The sequence below is a fragment of the Filobasidium floriforme genome (genome assembly GCF_021052385.1).
Source record: "Filobasidium floriforme strain CBS 6241 chromosome Unknown HD553scaffold_6, whole genome shotgun sequence".
Classification (NCBI taxonomy): Eukaryota; Fungi; Basidiomycota; class Tremellomycetes; order Filobasidiales; family Filobasidiaceae; genus Filobasidium; species Filobasidium floriforme.
The window spans coordinates 261,793-287,647 of NW_025763627.1; the positions used below are offsets into that span (position 1 = coordinate 261,793).

General features: G+C 52.8%; 7 protein-coding genes across 7 annotated transcripts; 3 read left to right on the forward strand and 4 right to left on the reverse strand.

The window, feature by feature from the left end:
* Positions 1-610: 610 nt before the first annotated feature.
* Positions 611-1,563, reverse strand: HD553DRAFT_340445 (Prefoldin beta-like protein; the record flags this gene model as incomplete). Its single annotated transcript, XM_046182552.1, has 4 exons — positions 611-631; positions 723-809; positions 1,136-1,268; positions 1,427-1,563. The coding sequence occupies 4 exons, from the start codon at positions 1,561-1,563 to the stop codon at positions 611-613; spliced, it is 378 nt and encodes a 125-aa protein (XP_046038029.1).
* Positions 1,564-1,848: 285 nt separating this feature from the next.
* HD553DRAFT_348783 (uncharacterized protein) lies at positions 1,849-3,612 on the forward strand (the record flags this gene model as incomplete). The annotated part of the gene is made up of 3 exons (XM_046183412.1): positions 1,849-2,310; positions 2,469-2,563; positions 2,658-3,612. The coding sequence occupies 3 exons, from the start codon at positions 1,849-1,851 to the stop codon at positions 3,610-3,612; spliced, it is 1,512 nt and encodes a 503-aa protein (XP_046038030.1).
* A 155-nt stretch (positions 3,613-3,767) lies between these two features.
* On the reverse strand, positions 3,768-6,437 carry HD553DRAFT_340447 (putative DNA polymerase epsilon subunit B; the record flags this gene model as incomplete). Its single annotated transcript, XM_046182553.1, has 13 exons — positions 3,768-3,789; positions 3,859-3,992; positions 4,055-4,165; positions 4,228-4,535; positions 4,598-4,808; positions 4,871-4,928; positions 5,007-5,131; positions 5,211-5,345; positions 5,434-5,502; positions 5,589-5,670; positions 5,827-6,061; positions 6,181-6,322; positions 6,408-6,437. 13 exons carry the CDS (start codon positions 6,435-6,437, stop codon positions 3,768-3,770), a joined length of 1,662 nt encoding a protein of 553 aa, XP_046038031.1.
* Positions 6,438-8,222: 1,785 nt separating this feature from the next.
* HD553DRAFT_269606 (uncharacterized protein) lies at positions 8,223-10,474 on the forward strand (the record flags this gene model as incomplete). The annotated part of the gene is made up of 9 exons (XM_046177623.1): positions 8,223-8,331; positions 8,493-8,611; positions 8,760-8,903; positions 8,982-9,093; positions 9,166-9,263; positions 9,330-9,557; positions 9,663-9,768; positions 9,845-10,008; positions 10,073-10,474. Coding segments are annotated over 9 exons (1,482 nt in total), but the record flags the coding sequence as incomplete, so codon positions are not given.
* A 1,129-nt stretch (positions 10,475-11,603) lies between these two features.
* On the forward strand, positions 11,604-16,053 carry HD553DRAFT_348786 (transcription elongation factor Spt5). Its single transcript, XM_046183413.1, has 13 exons — positions 11,604-11,919; positions 12,000-12,225; positions 12,296-12,315; positions 12,386-12,485; positions 12,551-14,504; positions 14,568-14,658; positions 14,725-14,802; positions 14,874-14,933; positions 15,008-15,067; positions 15,135-15,155; positions 15,221-15,247; positions 15,310-15,424; positions 15,492-16,053. The coding sequence occupies exons 1-13, from the start codon at positions 11,710-11,712 to the stop codon at positions 15,857-15,859; spliced, it is 3,330 nt and encodes a 1,109-aa protein (XP_046038033.1). The 5' UTR covers positions 11,604-11,709; the 3' UTR covers positions 15,860-16,053.
* Positions 16,054-16,604: 551 nt separating this feature from the next.
* Positions 16,605-17,234, reverse strand: HD553DRAFT_334374 (uncharacterized protein; the record flags this gene model as incomplete). The annotated part of the gene is made up of 3 exons (XM_046182139.1): positions 17,217-17,234; positions 17,048-17,137; positions 16,605-16,934 (listed from the first exon to the last, which is right to left on the reverse strand). Exons 2-3 carry the CDS (start codon positions 17,084-17,086, stop codon positions 16,605-16,607), a joined length of 369 nt encoding a protein of 122 aa, XP_046038034.1. The 5' UTR covers positions 17,087-17,137; positions 17,217-17,234.
* Positions 17,235-18,529: 1,295 nt separating this feature from the next.
* Positions 18,530-19,965, reverse strand: HD553DRAFT_340451 (uncharacterized protein; the record flags this gene model as incomplete). Its single annotated transcript, XM_046182554.1, has 9 exons — positions 18,530-18,664; positions 18,728-18,776; positions 18,852-19,101; positions 19,168-19,179; positions 19,254-19,287; positions 19,346-19,374; positions 19,460-19,491; positions 19,563-19,593; positions 19,668-19,965. The coding sequence occupies 9 exons, from the start codon at positions 19,963-19,965 to the stop codon at positions 18,530-18,532; spliced, it is 870 nt and encodes a 289-aa protein (XP_046038035.1).
* Positions 19,966-25,855: the final 5,890 nt, after the last annotated feature.

The following is a 25,855-nucleotide window of genomic DNA, read 5'->3' on the forward strand; positions in this document are numbered from 1 at the left end:
ACGCCCAGCTCCCTCATAGATGGCTGCTCCATCGAATCCTCTAGTAAGGCGTGTCTAAGACGATTCATGATCCCAGGTGGCATTCACGGGCATGCAGACCACTATAGTAGAGTGCGTCTCAGCGGTTATCGGCGAGACTACCGTGTATATGCACGACGATACCATCGCGATCTGTCTTATTCGCATCATCGATCGGTCACCGCTGACCTGCTCTGAAACCGCCGTGTCTGACAAGCGCCTTCCATCCCTAACGTGACGCTCGCGACACCCTCAGGCTGGCCCTGGGCAGGCGCAAATGATCGTCGACCATCATTCCCTCAACGATTAGTCGAAAGTGTCGTCCCTCCCCCCCCGGCTCAGATCGAGAACCCCTACCCGGTCGCCCTCTGATCTGATAGGTATCGTATCATCAAACGTAGATCCATATCCGCAATTCCTTCGTTAATTGAGTTCCGTTTTCGTTACAAGATCAAGCCATCTTGATCGGCTCCTTCTCAATCTCATACGCCCAGTTTACCCAGCTCATCGTTGTTGTACGACCTGCAGGAAAGAAAGAAGAGAGAAAAAGAAATGCGATATGATAAAGTCTTCAGAGATCGGATCGTTCCCATCACGGCCGCCCATCCCGAGCCTGTCAAGCGAAACGAGGACTATGACCGAAGTCGAACACCCAAGGGGCAAGGGACGAGCGCAAAACAGCAAGAAGATCGCCGTCGACTCACCTGAATATTGAAATCCTTTTGGAACCGCTGAAATTCGTCTTCCTTCGTCTTGTACGTCTGTACGAGTTGTTCCAGTGCGTTCTGGATCTGTCGTGTGGGGTGGTGTATATGGAGATAAGAGGGTTGGCGGAAGATGTGTCAGCGAGGGAATTTCAGGGGCATATGATTTGGGGGTTGGATAGGAGCTGGGTGGTGGGTAGGGGGTGGGCGGGTAAGAGATGTAGCGGACGTAGGAGGTACGGGCGGAGCGTGGATTATGCTTCTTGTGCTGGGCTGATCGAGTCCTTCTAGTTGTATCTCTCCACACCACACCAGATCTGCTCAGAAACTTCCACCGGCCGCTCTCATCCCCCACCCAACAACCGACCAGCCGGACCAGTCGTCCCACAGACTACACTCGACCGTGTACTCACCCCCATCAAGTTCCCCTTCAAATCGGGCTCCACCTCGCTCACGGTCCTCTCCACCAGCACGCCTCCTATCAGTCGAAAACATTTCCTCGTCGGTTCCGTCTTTAAGAGTGGTGTGAGTGTTGATAGTACCAGGCTTTGTGTCGCGATGAAACAAAACCGCAATAAGGCGTGAGGGAAATGGTCAGCTGGGTGTACTCTGAGAGATCACATCGCGCAGAGGCCGAGCGATTCCACCATCTCCATCTCCGAACGAGATGAATCAATTCGAACAGCCTGAATCATCGCACTCACTCGTGTTCCTCCCCTTCCTGTTCGAGTTCTCCCATCTTCTGTGCGAGCGCGGTCAGCTCGTTCTTGTATTTTGTATACCGAGCCTGGACGTCGGCCGGTGCCGGTTGAGCGTTCTTGGGTGGGGCTTTTGCTGACATGGTCGAGGTCAGTTGAACAGATCTTTAGAATGTATGTATCAGTAGTAGGATCGTCAATTAGTAGCAAAATAGCTAATCGATAGATCGATAGCTCGATATATAAGGGGTGGTCGAGTACACTGTCCCCCCCCCCCTGACTAACGATCCTGACCTTGGACTCGACGTGAACCAACAACAGGTCATTCAGAGAGCATCATTCTTGGACCATTCAACCCAAAAGACTACACAACTTGAGTCACTTGCACATTCTTCCTCCTACACACCTAAATCTTCCATCACTTCGGGATGGAAAATGATACTCCACGACCTCACCATACCGCCTTGCAAGACCCTCCACTCGAATCCGCCCTAGATGCCTTACTCTCGGACTACCTGGACCGTCTGGACGTCCTGTTCCGGGCGTACTCATCGGAAGGAACAAGCACAGATGCTGGGTCAAGCAATATTGCCTGCGCCAGCTCGGGCATGAGCACAAACAATGAGGCACAATGTTTGAAGCTACACGAAGAAGCGGTGGAGAGGAGAAATCTCGTCGGGCTGTTCGAGAGCGGTTTACAGGTCGGATCATCGACCGGGACCAGGAATGAACAAGGTGCCGAGCAAGCGGAGCCACGGGAACTGGTATCACTTCCCTCTATCCTGGAATTGAACCAAGAAGAGCAAGAAATTTGGCGAAGATGGCGTCCGCAAGTGGATGAGACTGTTCTGGTCTATCTCTCGCCTGTACGAGGGTATTGGCCTGGAAAGGTAAGTGGAATCGAGCCTGAATTTGAGGCTGGATCAAATCGCCCGGCATTTTCAACCCTTGGATCAGGCGAGCAGCACCATCCGAAGTGTCACTGACATATTTGCGTTCCTTTTCAAATCCGCCTCGACCTCAACTCTGTTTACATTCGCTTTCATAGATTATCGACCTAGGGTATTTTCACAACTCGGCTTTACCTCGTATCTCTCGACAACGGATGTACGCCGTGCGGATCTACCCCGCCAAACAAAACCCGTAAGCTCTCTTTTTTTCAGAACCAAAAATTTCCCAAAAGTGACTTTGAGCCACCTTCAGATTGTTGATAAATTCAAATACCCGAATCTGACAGGATAATAGCTATCAAATCCCACCTCGTCCCCCTCAACCTCCGCCCTCAACCCCCACGGAACGCCCCTTCGACCTTATCCAAAGCATACCGCACGGCAGCTTCTTCGTTGTTATACGATATAGAAGCGTTGGGTCTCGAGCTCTCCAACCGGCCCTGCTGGGGAATGGGTATGAAGACGGACCTTCGACCTGCCAAAGACAGGAAAGCGCCGATGTTAGCTGAAAAGGGCGAGAGGGAGAGATTCATGTTGGATATGAACGGGAAGAGTTGGTTCGACTGGAAAGACTGGATCGAGGAGCAATCTCGCCTAGAACTACAGCAACAACGACGAGGACGAGGACAAGATGGGACGGACGGGCGGGATGAAGATCCCGAGGCGTTGAAGAGGGAGGCAATGGGGATCTTGAACGACCTGGAATCGAGGGGCTACCCCGTCTTCTCCTCCGCTCCGGTCCTGATTCCAGCTGCAATATCGCCCATGAAGATAGCGCCAAATTCGTCTACGCCCACCCACACTCGTCCTGCCTCGACCTTGACGAACCCGACCCGTGCGGACCTCAAACGATCCCGCCGTCGACTCACCGAAGCCCTCGAAGATCCGATTATCGGGCCACACCTCTCCCGGCTGTCTTTGGGCGATGTTTGTCGAGCTTTGCTTCCCGCTTCAACTTCGTCCTCAGCCTCAACCTCACGGAAAGAGAGGACAGATAAGAAACGGATGCAAGAGGTCACAGACCAGTTCAGCGGATTGGCACCCGACAATGATGATGGGATGAATGTGATCGACGATCAGATCAGGCTCGAAGCTCTAGATCACGTCCTGGGTAAGAAACGCAAGCGAGGTGGTGGCGCCGAAGACGACGTCTCGATGGGGTTCGTCACGCCCTTGACGGGACAGTCGACCGAGGACGAAGAGGAAGGCTGGTCGGTCGTCAAGCGGAATCGGCATAGGTAAACTTCCGTGACGTATTATATACCTGGTAATGCTGGTAATGCTCGATGCATGCAGAATGATGGATACAACTAGAGGGCCTAATTAGCAGTACATGACCTGCCCGAGACTGTGTTCTGCGGGCGATCCTGATACGAGGGCGGTCGAGCCCAGAGAATCTACTCCTCCTCCGGTAATGCACTGCAAGACCACGAGAACCGTCAGGGTCGAGCTCGTACTCGCAGATGTCCGAAGGGAAATCGAACGCACCTGCTCTCCGATTTCCCGGTCGCCGGGTAATACACACTCCATTCGAACGAATTGCCAACGAAACTTCCGGGATTGAACACGTGACAGCCTTCATACGTGAGATCGTATCGTTCGTACTTGTCCGCGAGTATCACCTATGGTATAACCCGAGGTATCAGCAGGAAGAGCTGGAAATGAAGGACCTCACGCCACTTACGGTAGTCGGCATGGGATACAGCCGGAGAGCGTGGTCCCATTCCCAGATCGTCGGCCTTACTTGTATAGGCAGCGGCGAGAGGTGCGTCTGGTCGAGAATGGTTTGTACAAGCTGGAGAAAGCCCACCGGAAAATCAGCAGATGCTGACACTGGAACACAGCTTGAACACCTACATATCGCTTCATATTGGCCCCCTCGGTCCCGTCCTTGATCTGGACGATGTTCCTCAACATCCTCCCCATCAGATCTTCCCGGAAGATGACGATCTCCTGGTCAAAGTATTTCAGCCTCGCCGGATTGCTGGTGAAGGTTGCTTTGGGAACTTTGGCTCGGATGGGTTCGACAAAGCTGTCGGGGATGGGCGGACGTGGAAGCGTCGATGATGACCATGGGTCGGTCGGACCGGGTATGAAGATGAATTGCGAATGTTGCGATAGTGTCGGGAACCCGGCGATGGCCTCGGCGAGCGCTTTGAAGCCGGCTGAATAAAGGAATGGTGTCAGCCACAAGCCCAATACGTCGTCAGCTGCGCGGAAGACCTACCGATATAGGCATTCATGCTACCCGCGCCCATCCACCCCTTCATCGAAAAGTTCCCGCACAAAACAAAAGCGTACGGCCTAAATTCTGCCTGACCGTACCCTTCGAACATCCGCTTCAGCGCTGGTATCGTCTTGGGGTGATCCAACCATACATCCGAGAGAACAACAATGGAGAGGTCTTCGTGTGCTTGCGATATGCGTTGTAGTTTGGCCTGTGAGGCAAGTAAAGGGCTCAGCGCATTGTGCTATATCTAGGCTCGTTATCTCGACCGACCTCTTCTTTCAGCGAGGTCGCCCCGACACCCAAAAAGTCCACATGTCCAAAGATCGCCCTATTCTCCCGGACTATCAGCCACCTTGCTCTTCCAACCTTGAGCCAGACTCGCTTCGAACCTCCAACCTGAACTCACCTAGCAGCATCCCGCCTCTCACTCGGTGGATGTCCCATAGCCAAGACCTTGATCGTCTCCTCGGCCGTATATTCGCCTTCAATCAGTACCAAGCAGTTCTCCGTGAACAATCCTTCTCCCGGTTCCTTCACGCAGCACAAACAACATCCGCATTTAGCATCTCCGCCTACTCACGGTAATCCATACCGCAGTCAGTGGACTCACTGCGTCCTCCATATCAAGAACGACCGTACCCTCTCCATCTTCCAAGCACAACCTCCCCTCCGGATCTCTTGATAACATGCCGAAGAGCAAGAAGAGCTGTCCTTGTCTTCCCAACAGGTTTCTCGTCGACGTCAACTATGGAGAGACAAAGTTGGGTCACCTCAGATCAGCCAATTGAGAAGGACGAAGCGTGATGATGGCAGAGAACAGGTTTTCTACGCACTTTGAGGTAATTAGCCCGGTCGTGTCCGCCTACAGCGGGTGGTGTGAAGTTTTCGTTTCTCAAAACGATCTAGATCAGAGCGTCGTCACCGGTACCGATACTATCAGTCGTCTTCAATTTTGACAGAGAAAGCATAAAAGAAACGCTCTGCTCACCTGCCTGACCAAAGCCCACCTCTCGCGGAGGTACATCGACCGTGAAATCGCAGGTCCTCCGATAGCCGGTCGATGGTTCGGTCTGGTCCCACGCAAACACGATCATAATGAAAAGCATCTCGATATCAGCTTCACCTTCTAGCTACCTATGCTCGGCCTGACTCTATCGGAGCCGAAGCCGGGACAGGGGACAAGCACACAGAGAGAGAACGCCGAAAGACGGCACGAGCAGACTCACAATCCAAACGTCCCTTTCACATTATCAAACCTCCACCCAGGCATCTCGAACGCGCCCACGACCCGGAAATGCGAGTCCACGGTGACTTCCTCCGGATCGATGTCAATGTCGATATCAATGTGGAAATCCTGGTCATCGCCGAGCAAGTCGTCCGCGTCCTCCAAAGCGGACGTCTTGGCTGAGAGGGAGTCGTAGGCTTTTTGAAGGGAAGGGAGGGAGATCAGGGGGTTGGGATCTGAGGGTATGTAGATCGAATATGACGTCGTGATCAAGGGATGAGAAAGGTAGTCACACGTTCAGCATCTCGACATGACGACACACACTTCTATACATGCCTGAACCCGGACGACCTACCTTCTCCCCGAAGATACTCCTTTGCCCAGAGCTCCAACCCATCCGACCATTCTTCCTGCGGGACCTCTCCTTCTGTCAAGATCTTTTCGATGAACAACAGCGACTGCGTGGGTAGCGTCAGGGAATATTTTGTCGAGAAGACCTGTTATTTGCACGTCATCAGGTTCAGCTTAGCTTGTTGTACGACGATCGAACGGTATGAAGGGGGGAAGGGGACTTGCCTTGACGATCATCTGTCTCATTTTCGGGTTGACCATCTTGACCTCTGCTCTTCGTCCTCTATCGGGAAGCGTCGATGGTCCGACAGCTGTGTAGTCGATGAGATGTATGAAGATTCCACACGAGATTGTTGTGAGTAGGCGAGGTCGATCCAACGCAAGGACAGTCCAAATTGGCCCAACGCGTCGCGTCACGTCGCGTCAATCGAAAAGTGGCCGAGGATTAAACCGAGAGAGCGGTTTCATCTCGTTCATCGTCTTCTGAAACCTCAACTCCTTTCACATTCACCAGCGTGTATCATTTTCAGCGCACATAAATACACCCCTACCTTATCGTTTCTACTACCAGTCATAGACGAAACGTCGCTAATGTCGATGACCCGGACAGCCAGAATATCAGAGCACAACCTCGGGTGCAGATTTCGCCACAAGCCGATCACGAGTACCAACTTCTGAACAACCACCCCATTTCCCAGTCGAACCTTGACGAACAGGATCGGGGGTGAAGGTTCCCAGAGACTTTGTACTTCTAGAACACCCTCGTCAATGCTGACCTTGAGAGGGGAGGGACTTCGCTTGGCCTGGCGCTTCTAGGGTTCCTGTGGACAGATAACAAGAAGCGATGCCAGAGGTTGAACGTCATGGCATCCCCGTCGTCTGAAACGAGATCCACGTACATTGCAGGATGGTCGGTAGATCGAATATCCCATTGTGGCCGCACAGCGAGAGGTATGAAGCAGCTATACTGTAGCTTGTAAGCGCGTTCGAGGGATACATTGAAGAGATGCCATGCAAACGGGTCAATACTTGTGACTGTCAGCCGAGCCTTTCAGCGATTGGGCTGGTAGCGATCATGTGTGATATACAATCCGGTCTCGATCATGAGCTTTTCGCTTGGATGTGTGAAGTTGCCGAGGTCGAACAGTCGCCATTATAGGAACAATGCTGTGGCATCGCCGCTCCGTATCTCAGTATATAGATTTAGGAGTTTGAAGGATGCTGGACGCGACGGTAATGACAACGCCCAAGTACCCACGTCATCTTATATATTCAGTAAATCAGAAACCGATCAAAGAACCGGCAATCTGTTTCTGTCTTGGGGATCGGCCAGTCGTCGAGCCAGCGTCTTAAAGACGATCCTACCTCGACTCACTTACAGAATTACAGTAGACGTCGGCAGACCCCGGCCCGATCGACCGGAAGTATATCCGTTTCATTTACCCTGATTTGCATCCGGGGGATCGCCTGATCGCCTTGTTTAGTTGCGCGACGCCCCCCCCCCCCCCCCCCCGTCTGCTGGTGGTAGTGGTGGTTCACTCGCCGGCGATGACGATCAACTAGTTGTCATCCCATCCTTGCATCCTCGTACTCCTTGGACCACTTATATACTCACTTTCACAGTTTATAGTAACTGCTCAGGATCATATACCCTGTAGAGTTTCCGCTTGTCACCATCTCGATTCCCTCGCACTCTGACTGTACAGGACCGAATATCGATCCGAACCTATCACGTAGGCCTCATCTGGACCTCACACCTCATCACCTGCTCGACATCGTCTTCACTCTCGATCTCGATTGCAACGACATACACCACGACGCAACAAATAATTCAGGAAGAGATCGCCATCTTGGATGAGTAACCGATCTTAGGAGTGCTGCTGTATTTCAGGATGAGCCTCGACTCGATAGAGATCGTCGTGGCGGATGTGGACGAGTTTTGGTATGGTGAGTCCCGGTCTTCCTCTCATCTCTATATATTCCTTCTGCTTTGTAAGCTATGTGACCAGCACTCAGTACTTACGCTATGACATGTCTTCTTTGTGATACTGGTGTACAGAGCTGGAAGAGATCCTCACCCTCCCAGGGGCCATCTCGTTGGATGTACTGGATAATACGTTACGAATGGTCATCTCCCTCTTTTCAAGCTCGCACGGTGAGCACTCATTCCACTCGGATTGCTGTCTGATCCTCGTTCCCGTGGAGAATGCTTATCCGACTTGCCCAACTCCCATTGTTACACTCCTGTACAACCCACCACCTGAACCACCCCTTTATCACTATAACTATCACCATCACCCCAACCGCGCACCTCAGACAAATACATGCAATCCCCCGGAGAATCCTCCCATGCGTATTACTTGTTGCTCAAGAGCGATCTCTTTCGGTATCATTCGGAACGGATGATCAACCTCATCTTGGCCGAGGCTGAAGAGGTCAGTCTTTCCTTCCCACCTCTTAACGCTATACCGCTTCCTCTCTTCTCCGTAATCTTCGCTAGGCGGGAGCTCGTATGCTGATGGAACGTCAAGCTGATCTTCTGAATTTGGTTGGCTCGTATCTTTGACATTTGACCTGCGACAGAATACCAACCCTCACACCCTTTTCATCCTGTACAACATCCTCTTACTGTGGGGATCCAAGCATCATAGTCTCTTTCGGAGTCATAGGCGGTGGAAGCGGCTCTCGAGAGGTTTGGGCGACGTCTTTGATGCGGAGATCGACGAGGTAGGTCGAATTAAGTCGTTTCGACTTATTTTTCGCAAGAACAAGAGCTGACATGTAATGAATCGGGATGCTCTGTAGCGTTCGGTGGATTCGGATGGGAACCCCCCGATCGAAGCTAGATTACGGTTACCGGCTACTCAGCTGATGTACGAGGTCCTCCGGGTACAAAAGCTCAGTGCCGAAGAACTAGGTCAGTGACCAGGAGACCCATGTTACAAGAGAGAGAGCGAGAGACTTACGTGGCGTTATCGCGGTCTCGCAGAGGGCTTCACCGACGACTTTATCGATAGGCTTTTCGAGCTCGTGGAGACTTCCCGGAATTTCGACGAGGAGTTGAATTACGCCGTGATCCGGTTGATCGTACGTTTGCCAACTTCAAGAAAGGTTCGGCTTCATGCTGACAGGCTCGAGTTTCGCTTCTGCTAGATCGCGTTGAACGAGCAGTTCATGGTCGCCTCAGCCCAATCGGTCGTTCCTAAACAAGGAGGCCTCAAACCGCCAGAAGACCCCTCACACGGTCTCCTTTCCCCCACGCCTGCCGCGCCTGACGCTCGGACCTTGTTATCCCCACCACCAGAGCACTTGCCACCCTCGATGGCACCGACGACGAGGAACCATCACCGAGCGCATTCCAATTTACATCCTCCTCTTCACGTGATCGGCGAGCACGGACCAGCGTTCACCGGAGAATATCATGCGGGCCAAGAGGCATTGGAGCAGCAGACGGAAAAGGAGAAGGAGAGGCAGAGGGAAAAAGAGGTCGAGGAGACAAAGGGCAAGAATAGGGTGTTGGGCGTCTTGATGAGTCGGTTGGGGAACAGCAAGACGTTTGGCGAGAATGTGATTTTCATGTTGAATCGGTGTCGTGAGTCCTGTCCGGCCGGATCGCTTTGACGATTTTACGCAAGGCTAACAGATGAAGCGCGTGTGGTCATTTGCAGAAAACACCCCGGACGACCTCTGTGTGCAGTTGTTGTTGCTCAAGATCCTCTACCTGCTTTTCACGACGGCGGGTACACAAGAGTACTTTTATACCAACGATCTGCGGGTGCTCGTGGATGTTTTCTTACGGGAACTGGTAGATCTACCGGAAGAGAGCGAGGCTGTAAGTTCATTGTCGGTTCTGTTCCTGATTCGAGTCGCTGATAATCGATCGTCGAACGCGATAGTGCCGTCATACCTACCTTCGGGTACTTCACCCGCTCTTGACCAATACCCAACTGAAATCCGAACCTTACAAACACCCTCAGATCCGACTTGTCCTCCTCTCTCTGACCTCCCACTCTCACATCCGGGAGGTCGACCCGACGACCAAACGTCTCGTCGAGCGATGTCTCAACGCGGACTGGGGTGACGGTGGGGGAAGGGGAACGGTCGTTGCGGGTTTGAGGCATATACCGTTGACAGGCGAGAATGAGCCTTTGAGCTTGGAAGCGAACCACGGGCATATGATCGTCCCTGAGAACGTCAAGGGGATGTCGATCGATGCGCCGGCACCGGTGGAGGAGAAGGCGCCGAAGATGAAACGTGGACAGAGTCTGCTACGGAAACTCGGTCGGAGCCAGAGGTGAGTCTCGACTGGACCGACCGAAAAGTCTATAGCGGACAAGCTAATACTTGACCTGATTCTGGCAGTGCGGAAGACATGCCCAAGCTGCACAAGTCGCACCTGAACGTGCTCAAAGTGGATACCAACCCATCCACCTTGTCGCTTCACGTCGTGGCCGCAGCCGCCCCTCCCGTCCCCAACCGAGCGAAGAAGAAGAGCAAGGGCTTGTCGATCGCTTCGACCGAGCTCTCGCCGCATCAGAGCGAATCTGGCTGGTCAGACGCCGATGCCGTTTCCATGCGGTCCACACCTACCTTGAACGGAGCGGGACAGGGGCAGGGGCAAGGAGAGTCGATGGTCATGTCTCCAGCGTCATACGAAGCTCCGAACAGCGCGTGCGGTACGGGGGGTCGATCGTGGTTATCGGGCAAACGACGGAAACCGCCCGCCGTGCCCGATCGGAAGGCTAAACCCGGCGCGCAGACCCAGCCGGGGTCTCAATCTCAATCCCAGAGCAGAACGGAGGAAGGAGCACTGGGACGGAGCAGGACTCATCCGGCTTGGAGCCCCGAGTTTGAAGCTGACGATCCCATGCAACGAGCTGGGGAGGGCAAAGAAGAGGAGAAAAAGGAAAAACACGGATTGGGGTTCGCCGCGCTCGCTCAAGCTTTACAGGAAGCGGGAGGACGAAGGAAGAGCACCAAGGGCAAACAAGCAGAAGACGACAATACGCGGACAGGGGAAAGTGGTGAGAATGGGAATCAGAATCGTTTGCCAGCGATCGTTGTCGAGAGCGAAGGCAATGATGGGACGGCGAGTCCGGGGAAGAGGGAGGGGAGGTGGTATCAAGCGACCGGGTGGACGACGTTTGCTTGAGCTACGGTAGGTGCAAGGTGGCATTCGTTACGGAGGGTTTGCAGACGTAATTCAGGGGTTTTTCAATAATGTTATTGAGGCTAGAGGCGGTTGTACCGATATATCGAGGTTGCGATGACCTATATACCCCGAGCAGGAGGAGATGTGGTACTTTTCCTTGAAACGCGTTGTTGGGTATTTTCAGGCTTCACCCATTGTCGCGGCTGCTAGTGAGCGATCGGGGGCTAAGCAGCAGCAGCTACCAGCTACCAGAGCGCTACCACGGTGAGGTAGGTGTACAAGCTGCAGTTACGCCCCTTGATATATAGCTACGGCCAGGATCGGATTGACCTAATAGATTGTAGTACTAGCCATTCAACTCGCCGTGATCGCCTGACCAAAATGTCGTCTGACGAGGAGGACGATTACCCTACCACCTCGAACGCCGTACCCACTCCGGCCGGTCTCGACTCTCCAGCCCAACCGGCACTACGGAACCTCGAAGCTGAACAAGGGTATTCGGACGATGACGAGGATGACGAGCCGATCAATGATGCTGGCAGGGAAGATCGGGTGGCTGATCGGACGGGAGGTGTAGCTCCGGAAGACGTTGTGCGTCTGCTTGTACTGCTATAACTTCGAGGTGCATGCAGGTTCGACGAGCTGATCTGGTACTGCTTGTTGCGATATAGGACGACGACGAGGCCGAGCAGGATTCGCCCCCTCGACAACAACGACCAGCAGCCAACAATGACGACGACGATGATGATGAAGACGAGGACGACGAGGAGAACGATAGGCGTGCTCCGGAACCTTCACGAACTAAACGAGCTGTGGAACCCGAGGATGAAGATGAGGAGGATGACGAAGATGAAGAGGATGAAGAGGACGAAGATGACGAGGAGGACGAAGAAGAGGGTGAGTCACATGTCTTGTAGGTAAAAAGATCTGATGTGCTAAGCTCAAGCTGGGTACTCACGATCACCAGATTCGAGAGGAAAGAAACGAGTGAGCCATACCCACACAGTGCCTACCAGCTTGCATATTCTTATTTTCCCACTTCGCTTAATCCACGTAGAAACACAAGAAGAGACGTATGAACCGATTCATCGATATCGAAGCCGAGGTGGACGATGAAGAAGAAGACGAAGATGAGGAGGAAGATTTCGGTGGAGCTGGTAAGTCGAGCTCATTGCTGGAACTATGCAGCCGAGGACGCTGATACGTTCGCCTGCCCCACCAGCCGCCGACTTTATCGAGGCCGACGAAGGGAACCTCCCGGAGCGCGACTTTGATGGACGGGCACACCGAGCCTTTGACCGGTTAGAAGCTGAGAAGGGAGGAATGGACGCCGTCGAGATCGCTCGAGAATTGCGTGAACGTTACCGAAACCAACACCGAGAATACGATGGTTCTGCCAATTTCTCGGACCGAAAGGCTAATATGCCTACATCGAACGATCCTAAGCTATGGCAAGTCCGCTGTAAGCCTGGACAGGAAAGGACGATCATCACGACAATCTGTTTGAAAGGGTTCGCCGCTCAGATGGAGGACGGAGAGGACTATGGCATCTTTTCGGCGTTCCAGCGGGACAGTCTGCCGGGACACGTCTTTGTCGAAGCCTATGGTCGAGATTTCGTCGCAAGGGCCCTGCAAGGGATCTCGAACGTCTACCTGCAGGCGGGCAAGTCGAACGAGGAGCAAAAGAATACTATCCAGTTGATCGAGAACCGGGATATGGTCCCGCTGTTGACGATGAAGAAGAAGGAGATTACGCCGAAAAAGGGCATGTGGGTCCGGGTCAAGCGGGGAAAGTATACGGGAGACCTCGCACAGGTCCATCAGATCGGTAACGACGGACAGGCTGTCGAGGTCTTGCTCGTGCCGCGGATCGATTACCACCCGGAACGTACCAAGCAGGGGAAGAAGCGGGGCGCTGGGAAGGCTGCTAACGCGCTTACCAGCCGAGCTCCCGCAGATTTGTTCAGACCGGATTCGGTGACCGAGACCTATGGTCGGGGCAGCTGGACGAAACGAAACGATTATTATCTGTTTCAGGGTGAACAGTACACGATGAATGGTCTTCTCGAAAAGGAATACCCGATCGCTTCGATCTTGACGGAGAACATCAACCCGACGTTGAACGAGATCAGCAAGTTCCAGGGCGACAACGAAGATACGACTCGGATCAACCTGGATGCGATCGCCCGGGCTGCCAAGAAGAGCGCAGGGAGCAACATTCGGCCGGGTGATCAGGTCGAGGCGTCAGAGGGAGAGTTGAAGGGGCTCAAGGGAGTCGTCGAGACGGTCACGGCCGAGACGGTGACGGTCCGCTTCCCATCCCGAGAGTTGGACGATGCAGAGGATCAACTCATCGAGATGGCCGCTAAGAGCGTACGCAAGATCTTCCGAGTAGGAGATCACGTGAAGGTGATGCAGGGTGTCAACGTCAACGACACCGGTATGGTCCTCGATATCGACGAGAACATTGTCACCTTCTTCTCCGACCTGTCGCAGAAGGAGGTCAAGGCGTTTAGCAAAGACTTGAGAGAGGCCGCGACGATCGGGGCGTTGAACAACCGAGTGGGAAACTTCGAGCTACACGACCTGGTCACCATCGACCCGCAGACCGTGGGAGTCATCTTCCAGACCGAGCGAGACGGGTTCAAGATTTTGGATCAGAACGGGTCGATCCGATCGATGCGTCCGCATCAGATTACGAAACGACCTGCGACCGAGGCCAAGAGGACCGTCGGCATGGATCACAAGGATCGCGAGTTCCGAATCGGAGACCAGATGAAGGAGATCGACGGAGAGTACCGTAAAGGTCTCGTCCTGCACATCTACCGGGGATTGTTCGCCTTCATGCACAGCCGGGATGTCAACGAGAACAACGGGGTTTTTGTGATCCGAAGCAAGAACCTCGGACCGATCGACGAGCGTACGACGACGACCAAGAGCGGGCCGGATCTTACCAAACAGGATCCTCGACTGAACCAGGCCGTACCGTTTTACGCTGGCAACAATCAGGGTGCAAACCAGCGATACCTCGTCAACAGTCACGTTGTCGTTGTCAAGGGTACGCAAAAGGGGTTGCAGGGCATCATCAAGGATACGCAGGGTGACAAGGCGAGGGTCGAGTTGAAGACGAACAACAAGGTGGTGACGGTGCCCATCAAGCACTTGAAGAAGAAGGAGTAGGTCGCGGTCTATCGTAAAAGCGCTGTCGTTCGTCGCTTATCGTGTGTTTGGTGTGCTAGCCCCTTGACCGGTCTGACAAGCGAATTAGAGAGGGAGAGGCGAAAGGACGATATGGCCATGGTAGATCCGTCAACAAACCCATACATGGCTGTGAGTTGTCGTGGAAATCCTGTGCTGCCTATCTTTGTATTCACCGTTGTTCTCCGTCATCTTCAGACCGCCAATCCCTACGGTTCTAATCCTTACATGGCACCGAATCCCTTCAACGGTGGTGGTGGCGCTACACCATTCAATGTGAGTTCTACGCGCCTGGCCGATCGCTTGACCGAGATCGCTGATGCCAATCTGATCCGCTGGAAATCTAGCCAATGGGCGGCAAGACTCCGTTCAATTCTGGAGGCCAGACCTCCAATCCTTACGCCATGGTAAGCGATTGAACAGGTGATAGCTTGTTCAGCGCTTGTAGAGATCTGACATGCTTCGAACTCGATGTTTCCAGGGCGCCGCGACGCCGTTCGGAGGAGCAACGCCATTTGCGGGAGGAAAGACGCCGTTCGATGTAAGTCGAGTTCTAAGCGCGTCTCCTGTTGAGAATCGGATGCTGACATTCCACTCGGCTATGTTAGGGTGGTAAAACGCCATTCATGGTATGTAGCGACGATTGACAGATTGTCGAACTTGTTCTAACACTTTGACATCTTCCTAATCATAGGGAGGCCGAACACCAGCTGCGGCTATGGTGAGCACAGATCGATTCTATGTATCCAAGTGTGATTGCTGACTTCTTACGATCGCTAACAGGGAGGCGCAACACCGTTCGACCGTCCAGGGTATGGTCAGTATGGTGGTGGAGCTACTCCTTTCGGTGGTGCACCAGTATATGGCGCATATGGTGCACCACCGGTCCCAGGAATCGGTGAGTCGAGGATCGTTCCACTTGCATGATCGACCAGGTCTTTAACCGGCTTCCGCCGTCCTTGTAGATCCGAAATGGGCCGTCGGTCTAGACCACATCTTGGTCAAGATCGGCAACACCCTGCACAACAACCCTTATGCCGAACAAACATATCGAAAAGGGGCTTATCAGGACAAGCTCTGCGTGCTCGATTCCAACACCGCCGCAGGCGCACAATGCCGAGTGACGGCGACGGGGGAGATGTTGATCGTGCCATACGAGTTCCTGCATCCGACCCCTCCGGAAGCGCCGAACCAGGGCGTGGTCATCATCTCGCCACCAGAGAGGGGACGGAGGACGATGACGCAGCATGGGGATCGGATGACGGGGATGTGGGAGGTTCAGAGCGCTCCGGGGCGACCTTATGGACCGGGGCAGTTGTGTCGACAAGTATAGCATAGCGTGACACGAGCGGGCGAACTGGAATGATCCCGACGCGATGAAGAGAGACGTGGCGATACCCTTGGCCACTCCTGTGGATTGTATCATAGCATCACCGTCCAATAACCATGTACGTAGCCAACATTCAACAGATCTATCAGATCGGAAAGAGGAAAGATCCGCACAGATATTCCACCGCTACATTGCCGTTCATGCTTCTCTGCAGGGGGAAGGTTGACCCCGCTAAACATGAATATGTTGAGAAAGCTAAAGGTAGATGTAGGGCTATGACCCAGATCAGGGCGTCTGGGAGGATCCAGGAGGGACAGCATTGAGTCACATGTGCCAACTTGTCTTTCCACCTGAATCTCGTATGGGACCGAGCTCGGACGAGACTAATCGGAACAATAACAAGCTGTACACCGCATGCACACGGACATGATTAACAGGGAGCACATTCTATTCTGTAGATTCTGGTCCTGGGCCCAAATTCTTTGCAGTGGTGAAGCGTGACGTCCTCACAAGCATGCCTATCAACGATCCGTTCGCCAATCTGTGGTGTGTCACAACGGCAGAGACAGACTATGAGATCGCCTGTGTCTTCTTGGCACGGAGGGTCTATATTTGAAAGCCCCATATGATCGGCGCGATGAGCTATATTGTGAGTACTGGAAGCTAGAAATGGCACGCACGCCAATTCTATAATGAAATGCCAACCAAAAAAACAACCCTTGGAGACACCGATATCGACAAATCACATCTACATGCAAGACCCCATCAACCCGACGCTCATCACCAGTGCCGCCAGTGCGACGGTAGCCACGACCGCCGTCCTCGAGATGTCCACGTTCCTAGGCGACATGACCATCCCCTTGGCAGCGTTCGCAGCGTTCGCGCTCGACGTCTCGCTAGGGTTCGCTTGATCTTGGAGGCTGGTGTACGTTTGGATAGGGTCGGCTCCAGCGGCTTTAGGTGCGGAGGTCGTCGCCGTGCTAAGGGCGAGTTGAGAGACGGACGAGGGGATGGGAGGGTTGGTTATCGATAAACAGTAGGAGACGAAGTCGGTATTGACTTTGGTCCTCTCCGCGTCCTATAATACGATAGTAATACGGTTACGGAAAACAGCGTCCCGTTTTACGTTGTCAGCGCTGTTGTTCCATTTCGTATTTACGCTCGTGCGAGATCTCCAACTTCGGGACTCACCGAACATTCCGACAAGAAACACCCGACGACCTCTTTCATGACGTCCGAATCGCTACACCGACAAGCCGTATCCGTAGCATCGCACTTGCTCTGAATTGGCGCAATACAGGGCATACAGCAACATGATCAGTCTAGTTAGAGTTCCCCAGGAAGAGGCGAGGGTATTCACATCGGCTACAGGAAGCTTGTCACTGCAGAACTTAGCACAAGCGGGCGAATCGGCACTATACTGTGCGGTCTGCGTATTGCAGAGGAGGACTGTCAGCTGTCTGGCTCGGCCCTCAGGTTTGAGAACTCCAGGTACTTACGATCAACGTCAAGCAGGCCAGCAAGACGACGAAGAGGAAGTCGAGAGGTTTGAACATAATCGCTACTCTAGGTCAGATGACGGATAAATCCAGCAGAGGCGATTGTGGCGTTGTGAACGAGGACGAGTAAATAGATGAGATTTCAAGGTTATCATGCTGCATGGTGATGGGAAACTTTGTACGATCGAAGTTGTTGTCCCGACCATCAACGTCCTCGGCCATCCGCTCGCGAACGTTGCCCTCCTTATCGAGAACGAATCCTTATCAAAATTGATCGTGATGCGTTCCACCGTGTTGGCTGACCAGATCCACTTCGCCTTCCCCCTCCTTTCAAGTTTTTAGCTGAGACCTCCTTTCGATCCGACTTCCACCCCCATCATCTCCTCGTTTCTCGAGTTCGCCGAGCTTCCTCGCCCCCCCTCAGACCCCCGGGCTGCCCCTCGCTTCGGGCCTGGGCTGCGTTTTGAAACGCTCTAGAAGCAGAACGATCACACGCGACACCCTCGGGTACAACTTTAAGCGATGATGACGACGGGTTCAGCCCCCGAGCGCCTCTCGGATCAAGCCGGTCGTTCCGCCGGAGTGAAACGGACATCAGACTGTTTCATGCTCGTTGCTCTTGGCCTGGGCAGTCTGTCTCATGTTATGCCGATGTCGAAGGATGTTCTTTGTCAGCTTTGTCGAATGACAGTGATGTAAATCGAGCTCCTGAGCTTCTGTACAGTTTGCTAATTTGCCTGACTGCATGAGATCGAGATATCGCTGCACAGAGATGTTCCTGGGATAAAGAGCTCGAGTCTGACCTTGCCCAACTAAGGGTATCAAGCATGGTCGCGTTTCGGATGCCCCAGTGTTGATGATAGGTCCGCTAAAGGTGGGCCCCGCCCGTCGGTGAGCAGTATTGCTTGTATCAAACGTAGGACGACGTGAATCCTGGTCGCGATCGCGAGATCGTATGCATACGATAGACAGATCCGATATTTGGCACATGTTTTTGAACTTAGACTGTCTCTGAATACTTGGAATCGGTTCATCACATTTGTTGGGTTGAATTTTCGTTGAACTGAAAGGATTTTCGTTGGAACGGAGAAGATTACATTATTAGGGGAACTATGAATCCACCTCGAATTTGAACGCTAGGCGTTGTGGTCGATCGTTCCTTCTGGAATTCAGATCACGAGATCTCGACGAGCAGAGCCTCTGAAGCTGCCACCGTAAAGGTAGCGGAACCCCCGCTGATCGCCGTAGCTTCCGTCTGGAAACTGCCTGATGCGGCGCACGTGCCGTCTTGATAGCTTACTCGTCCGACCTGTTTCGCCCACTTTAGCTTTTTACCAGAGAAATATCGCGATTCCTGAGCCGGTGAACTCACCGTAGCCGGGCTTCCCTGATCGGCACGAGCAGTCGATGATGCCGCAGTACTGTTTGATAAAGAGAGAGACGAGCCCGTAAATATCAGGGTGATTTTTCGAGTGACACTCAATTCATCGACGCACAGTCTGATACCGCTACCCGTAGAACCAGGCAAATTGGTCAAAGTGAAAGCCTGGGTAGGCCTAGTTCCAGACGTGTAGTACTGAGTGTTGATGAGAAGCACTCTCGCCAGCGTAGTCCCAGCGTAGAGACCGTAGGCCGCGTAATCTGAGGTGCCATCGTCTAGCTGCGTGACTTGACTGATGCCAGCTAACGCTCGGGTAGCAAGTACGGCACCGTAGTACGGGTTACCCATGCTGTATCTGCCCCACCCTATGCAAAGAGAGAAAAAAGATCCGGTGAGGACATGGTGCAATTTGTCCTGGTTACGAAACTCACAGCAGTATTGGCCTGACATGTCATGCCAGATCGTGATCAGTGAACGGTCACGGTAACGTTTCGACATCATCAATGATGACTCTTACAGTTCCCGATTGTGCCTTGGTGGAAGTAGAGTCGCTGAGAGAAACCCAATCAACCTAGGCGCATGCGACCGACGTCGCCGAAGTCACCTTACCTTGCTGCCCGCCCTGACCGATTGCAACACTAGCGATGGCAAGAGGAAAACCGAAAGTATCGAGTGAGTATCGCTAGGTATCTCTGGCGATGTCGAACACAGGACCCGAGTTACCATAGTCGACGATCCAGAGAGCTGCCCCGAAACTAAGAACGAGATTATAATAGCGATGAGAACGTTATATCGAGTATTGATACCATATACCTCCGCATCTCACGTTGGGGAAATTCCTCCACCTCCACAAGTTGCTGTCGTACGGGGGAAAGGGTTATCATAAGTCGACAGACATCACAAAATGTTATTTCGACAGTCACCGACTTACCACTGTTTGTTTCTCCAAAGACATGATCTATGCCCTGCGCTCTGGCAGCAGCGATCTCGGGCGCGAATCCTTTCACGAAGTTGACGATATTCGCATGGCTCTGAAGGGATTGGAGATTGGTCGTGGAACTTCCGCATGCAGACTGAGGGTATGCGTGATCCGCATACGATTGAATTAGACCAGTCTGTCCAGCAGTCTTCTCCGCCGGTGCGAGATCGGCGATCGCATATTTGGGTGGTTGGAGGAAGACTCCGGCAGAGACAAAGGGTGTCGTAATTGAGAGATTTTGCGCGAGCATTTTTGCCACAAGAGTTGAGAGTTGCGATCAATGGCCGGGCTCCATGCGTTGCCGTTGGCCCTTGCGATGGGATCGGTCGAGATGTACACTGGGGAGCGTGGATAGATTATGATTTAGATTTCTTTAAAGATGAGAAAAGCGACGACAGTCAAATAAGACGCACGGTCAGGTTCGTTTCCCAGCTCAAACTGAAGCGGATTGTCAATCTTGGACCTGGCCGACCTGATCGCCGCGGTCGATCCCGCCAGGTCATTCAACCGACGAGGTACACCAATGGTGACGCGTCCCGGCATAGTATTGGCGATGTGGAAGAATGATGGCCCTTCGATTGGTGTGCCCGTCAGTGATAGACGATGCATTGTATAGAAACCCGACCCCGCTCTCACCGTATGTCAGACTCGCAGGCGCATCTTGTTGGATATCGAGTTGATCACCGTTGTATAGTTTGCATGAGGATAAAATATACAAGAGGGGATCATGAAATCAGACCAGAATGGTCTGCTATATATATTATTCTGGTAGGTGGCAAGGTGCTGCGGTTTGCGGTTTGCGGTCTGCGGTTTGCGGTCGCAAGTTGCGGTTTGCGGTCGCAACTTGCGGTTGTGGTCGCAACTTGCGACAGTGGTCGCAGATTGCTAAGCGAGTCGCAGATTGCTAAGCGAGAACAAAAGGAAAGGTGCGAAGAGTGGATGTGCTTTATTGTTCCATGCGGTCTATTGTTCTGGGAGAACAATAGACGTGCGGGAGAACAATAGGATTCGACACCCCCCCTCACTCAAGCGTCCTTTGCGAAAGAGGTCGGTTTTCCGCTGAGACCCATCCCGGTGACAAGGTGATGGAATTGGTGATGGGCGAGACCTTTGGTGAGAGCGTCGGCAAGGTTATCTTGAGTAGGGATATGGGAGAGTTCAACGGTGTTGTCAAGTACCTTCTCCCTAAGATAGTGGTGTCTCATGTCGATGTGCTTGGTGCAATCATGAGCAACAGGATTCTTGGAGAGTTGAATGGCGGCATTGTTGTCGTTGAGAATGGCGAGGGGACCAGAGACCGGGTGACCGAGAGATTCGAGAAGAGTGCGGAGCCAGACTGCCTGTCGGGTAGCATCAGCAGAAGCCATGTATTCAGCTTCAGCGGTTGAGAGAGCTGTGGTTGGTTGTCGTCGGGATTTCCAGGCTACCGGTCCTCCAAAAGCACGGAAGAGGTATCCGGTAGTAGATCGGCGAGTGTCCAAGCATCCACCCCACTCGGCATCGGCGTAGCCCAGGATGATCCTTTGGCCAGAGGTGGCGTCGTAGGTAAGGCAGAGCTCAATGGTGCCTTGGAGGTATCGAAGAAGATGTCGAGCTGCATGGACATGTTGCTTGTTCCACTTGCTGACGGTCCGAGCTAAGACTCCGGCAGCATGAGCGATGTCGGGTCTGGTGATGGTGGCCGCATACATGATTGATCCGACCATTGCTGGATATTCTTCGTGAGCGGCTTCCTGATGTTCAGCATCGGTAGCGGGAAGAGATCGGAAGCCGGAAGGAAGGGGAGTCTTTGCCGGTTTGGAGTCGAGCATGCCAAACCTTTCCAGGACCGCCTGTACGTAGTGTTCTTGAGAGATGTAAAGTTTCCGGTTGGGCCTGTCTCGAAAGACGTTGAACCCGAGAAAGTAAGAGACCGCTCCTCCGTCAGAGCACTCAAATCGGTCGTTGAGCTTGGTCTTGAAGTCGTCCAGTTCCTGGCGATTGTTGCAGGCGATGAGTTGGTCATCAACGTGGACGGAGAGGATGAGAAGTGTATCCTTGGTTGATCGGATGTAGAGACAGGAGTCGGCCGGAGAAGGAATGAGACCGAGAGATCGAAGGAACTTGTCGAGAGCTTGATTGAAGCAGCGAGGTGATTGTTTAAGACCGTAAAGTGATTTCTGAAGTCGGAGAACCTTGTTGGCAGGGATGTTGCTGCCCTCAGGAGGTTCAAGATGGACGAGTTCCTCTAGTTCTCCGTTGAGGAAGGCGGCCTTGATGTCGACCTGGTCGCAGTCCATGTCGAGGTAGTTGACCAGAGCGAGGAAGACCCGGATCGTATCCTTGTGAGCGACTCCCGCATAGAGTTCATTGTAGTCAACTCCTTCCTTCTGCAGAAATCCTTTCGCTACCCATCGAGCCTTGTAGGCAGATGGCTTCCCAGTCTCTCCGTCGATCTTCCGAGTGAAGACCCACTTGGCTCGAAGAGGTTTGGATGTAGCTTCTCGCCTATCAATGACGGACCAAACCTTGTACTGGTCCATCTTATCGAGTTCGGCTTTGATAGCCTCCTGCCATTTGTCCCATTCTGGAGATCGGTGGGCTTCCTGAAAAGTTTGAGGGATAGCCGTGGAGATGAGTGCATGGCCACAGATGACGGCGGTAGCGAGGTTTGCAGAGTATCCAAATTTGGCAGGTGGTTTGCGGACTCGCCGGGAGCCATCAGGCAGGACTGGGTTTTCCGGTGTCGGTAACGGTGCAATATCCCATCCTTTGCTCCAAATGCCGGATGACTTCTGTTTGGTCTGTGTAGCCTGTGTAGCCTGATCACTTGGGATGGTCGTGTCACCATCAGGCTGATTGGGTGAGTTGAGAGTATCGGTATTGTCTTCAGCCGATTGATCCTCTTCAGTTTCAGAGTCTGAGTCTGATGTTGGTTCAGGGACTATGTCGATGTCGACCTGTGTGGACTGGATTTTGGTTTCCAGTGATTTGGTGTTGGTGGAAATCTTTGGTTGTTTACCAAAGACCACATCACGAGAGATGGTGACCTTTTCGGTGTGTAGATCCCAAATCCTGTAGTTGTCGGTCCCCTCAACGTAAGAAAGTAGTTGCCCTTCTTTGTAGCGAGGGTGAAGTTTGTTGGTGTTGTTGTGGTCACGGAACCAGAGCTGACAGCCAAAAGGTTGAAGATGCCGGGAGTTGACTTCACGTTGCCTCCAGAGATCCTCCGGGATATGTTTATTATAGGCGTCACGTGACGCGCGACCTACGGTGCGCGTCGCCTCGGGGTCTCGTTCGGAGACCCTCTCGGAGACCCTCTCGGAGACCTTTTAGGAGATGTTCTCGTAGACGTCTAACTAGTACCTTGTAGTAGTTAGACATCCGTTATTACATCGCTATGCCTACCGTTACCTTTCCCCAGTCCCGCGACCTTATTACCCCGAGACCCGGCAGGTCGGCTGCCAGGCCTTATAATGTTTGTCAGATCCTGTGGGAGCCCGGTTCCTGGTGTAGATGGCGTAGTTTGCCGCTTCGGCCCAGAACTTGTCATCGAGTCCGCTATCGATCAGGAGTGTCCTTACCTGATTGAGAATGGTAAGGTGCGCCCTTTCAACTCTACCGTTCTGAGCATGAGCGGCAGTTGGAACGAAGTGATGCTCGATGCCCTTCGCTTTGAAGTAGTCACGAAGAGCATGTGACTCGAATTCTCCTCCTTGATCCGATCGGATGGTCTTGACGGTGCAGTCCAATTGATTCTCAACTAGGTTGATATAGTCGATCAATGCCTGCCGGGTTTCAGACTTCTTCTTGAGAAAGCTGAGATTGACCTTCCGAGTGTGATCGTCGTAACAAGTAAGGAAGTAGAGGGATCCTCCGATGGAAGGGGTTCGAGCTGGTCCCCAGAGATCGACGTGGATAGACTGGAGTGGTTTGGTGGCTCGGATGTTGGAAGCAGGAGCGGGAAGTCGAGATCCTTTGCCTTGGATGCAGGCTGAGCATTGGAAACCGTAGATATCTTTTCCAACTTTGGCCCAGTCCACTGTCTTGTCGAGTCTTCCTTCTTTGCCAAGCCGAACCACTGAGCGAACATTGAGATGACCAAGTCTGCGGTGCCAGTGGTAAAGGATGTTCTCCTCTGTGACGTTATTGGTGGCCGTGATGAGTGCGGCCTTGTGTCGAATAGGAGTGCTTGCCGGATCGAGGACAAACAAACCATCTTGTCGTGTTGCTGTGATGACCGGTTTGCTGGGTCCATCTTCAGTAGTGTTGAGGATCGCTTTGTCTTTTGCAAAGGTCCAAGAGTGTCCGTCGGTGCTCTGTGCGGCACCAACACTCAGAAGGTTCCGTCCCAGTTCGGGTACATGAAGAACATCGTATAGTGTGATGTTTGGTAGTTTGAGTTGACCGCATTCTCTGGCGGTGATGTTGGCGCCGTTGCCTATGGTGATGTTTGCCTGGATCGGTAGTTGTTTGATTCCAGTGAGTAGGTTCCTGTCGTGAACCATGTGATGGGTAGCTCCAGAGTCTACAACAATGTCAAGTGCAGACGAGTGGGCCAGAAGGGCATTGTGATCGATGGTGATGCTTGCCATGAAAGCAGAGCCGGCGTTGATGCCATGATGTTGACTCCTGTCGCTTACAAGTGCGGCGATGTTGGCACTGTTGTTTGTGTACCTGTTGGCGTTGTTGCCGGTACTGAAGTTGGCGGGCTTGGTGAAACAGTTTGCTGTTGAGTGTCCATTCTTCTGATGGAACTCGCAGAAGGCATTCTCGTCAAAGGGAGACCGAGGAATAAACTTCTTCTTGTTTCCGGTGCCGCCGATGTTGTTGTTGTTGTTCCGTGCTTGTTGACGGGCAGCGATGAGAGCCGTAGTCTCAATTCCTTCTTCCTGAACAATCCTTCTCCTGTACTCGGCTCGGACGGCGTCAATGACGTCCTGTGAGTGAAAGTCCTCCTTGAGATAGTAGGTCTGAACGAGGGTTTCGTAGGAGGAAGGAAGGGACATGAGGATGGCAAAGGCAAAGTCCTTGTCGTCCATCCGGGATCGGCCAGAGACGGTGATAGCGGAGTAAGCCGACTTGAGCTTTCCGGTATGGACAGTCGGGTCTTCTCCTTCCGCGAGTTGGGATCGCCAGATGATCGCAAGAAGTTCAGCCCGCCTGGATCCCCTTGCGGCCGAATAGGTTTCCTGAAGATGTTTAAGTAATCTTTCAGAAGCAGAAGGAAGCGTCGCTCTGTACTCATCGGTGTGAGCGGAGTCCCTTTGGACCAGAGCGTGCCAGGTTGAGAGGTGAGACGGGAGGTTGTGATGGACAAGCTGACTGAGGCTTCCGTCAATGATTCCGAAGGCCTTCTTGTCTTTCTTGATCCATTTCGCAAGTTCCTCGGCTGTAGCTGGAGTAGTTACCGTAGTAGAGGTAGTAGTTGGAGCGTTGTCCGTGCCGGCGGTGGCAGCCAAGGTAGTGATAGGTAGGGTATTAGGTCGAGGAATAGTTCCATCAACAATGTCGTCCAGATCCTTATCGATCAAAGTGTTTTGAATCGAGCGGGACCATTCCGCGTAATTGTCGGGACCCTCAAGGTAGGTACGCTTGGTAACCTTGAGAGTGTCGAGGTCGAGACTGTCGGCCATGATGAAACTAAGTCGATGTTGAAGAGGGTTGGTTGATGTAAACTAAGGTGATGGCCCGTTGAGCTCCGTTGGTAGAGCAGCCGACTCTTAATCTGTTGGATATCGAGTTGATCACCGTTGTATAGTTTGCATGAGGATAAAATATACAAGAGGGGATCATGAAATCAGACCAGAATGGTCTGCTATATATATTATTCTGGTAGGTGGCAAGGTGCTGCGGTTTGCGGTTTGCGGTCTGCGGTTTGCGGTCGCAAGTTGCGGTTTGCGGTCGCAACTTGCGGTTGTGGTCGCAACTTGCGACAGTGGTCGCAGATTGCTAAGCGAGTCGCAGATTGCTAAGCGAGAACAAAAGGAAAGGTGCGAAGAGTGGATGTGCTTTATTGTTCCATGCGGTCTATTGTTCTGGGAGAACAATAGACGTGCGGGAGAACAATAGGATTCGACACATCTGTGGGACTCGCTACGCTGTAGGAGACGGCACTTGTCTGAGTACCGTTCCATGTCGCTCTGTCTCTTTTCAACGTG

Excerpts from the sequence above, each read along its gene's own strand:
- HD553DRAFT_348786 (XM_046183413.1), top strand. The coding sequence starts at position 11,710 with ATGTCGTCTGACGAGGAGGACGATTACCCTACCACCTCGAACGCCGTA. Across the intron at positions 11,920-11,999 it reads GTGTAGCTCCGGAAGACGTT|GACGACGACGAGGCCGAGCA; the intron begins GTGCGTCTGCTT and ends GTTGCGATATAG. Across the intron at positions 12,226-12,295 it reads CGAGGAGGACGAAGAAGAGG|ATTCGAGAGGAAAGAAACGA; the intron begins GTGAGTCACATG and ends CACGATCACCAG.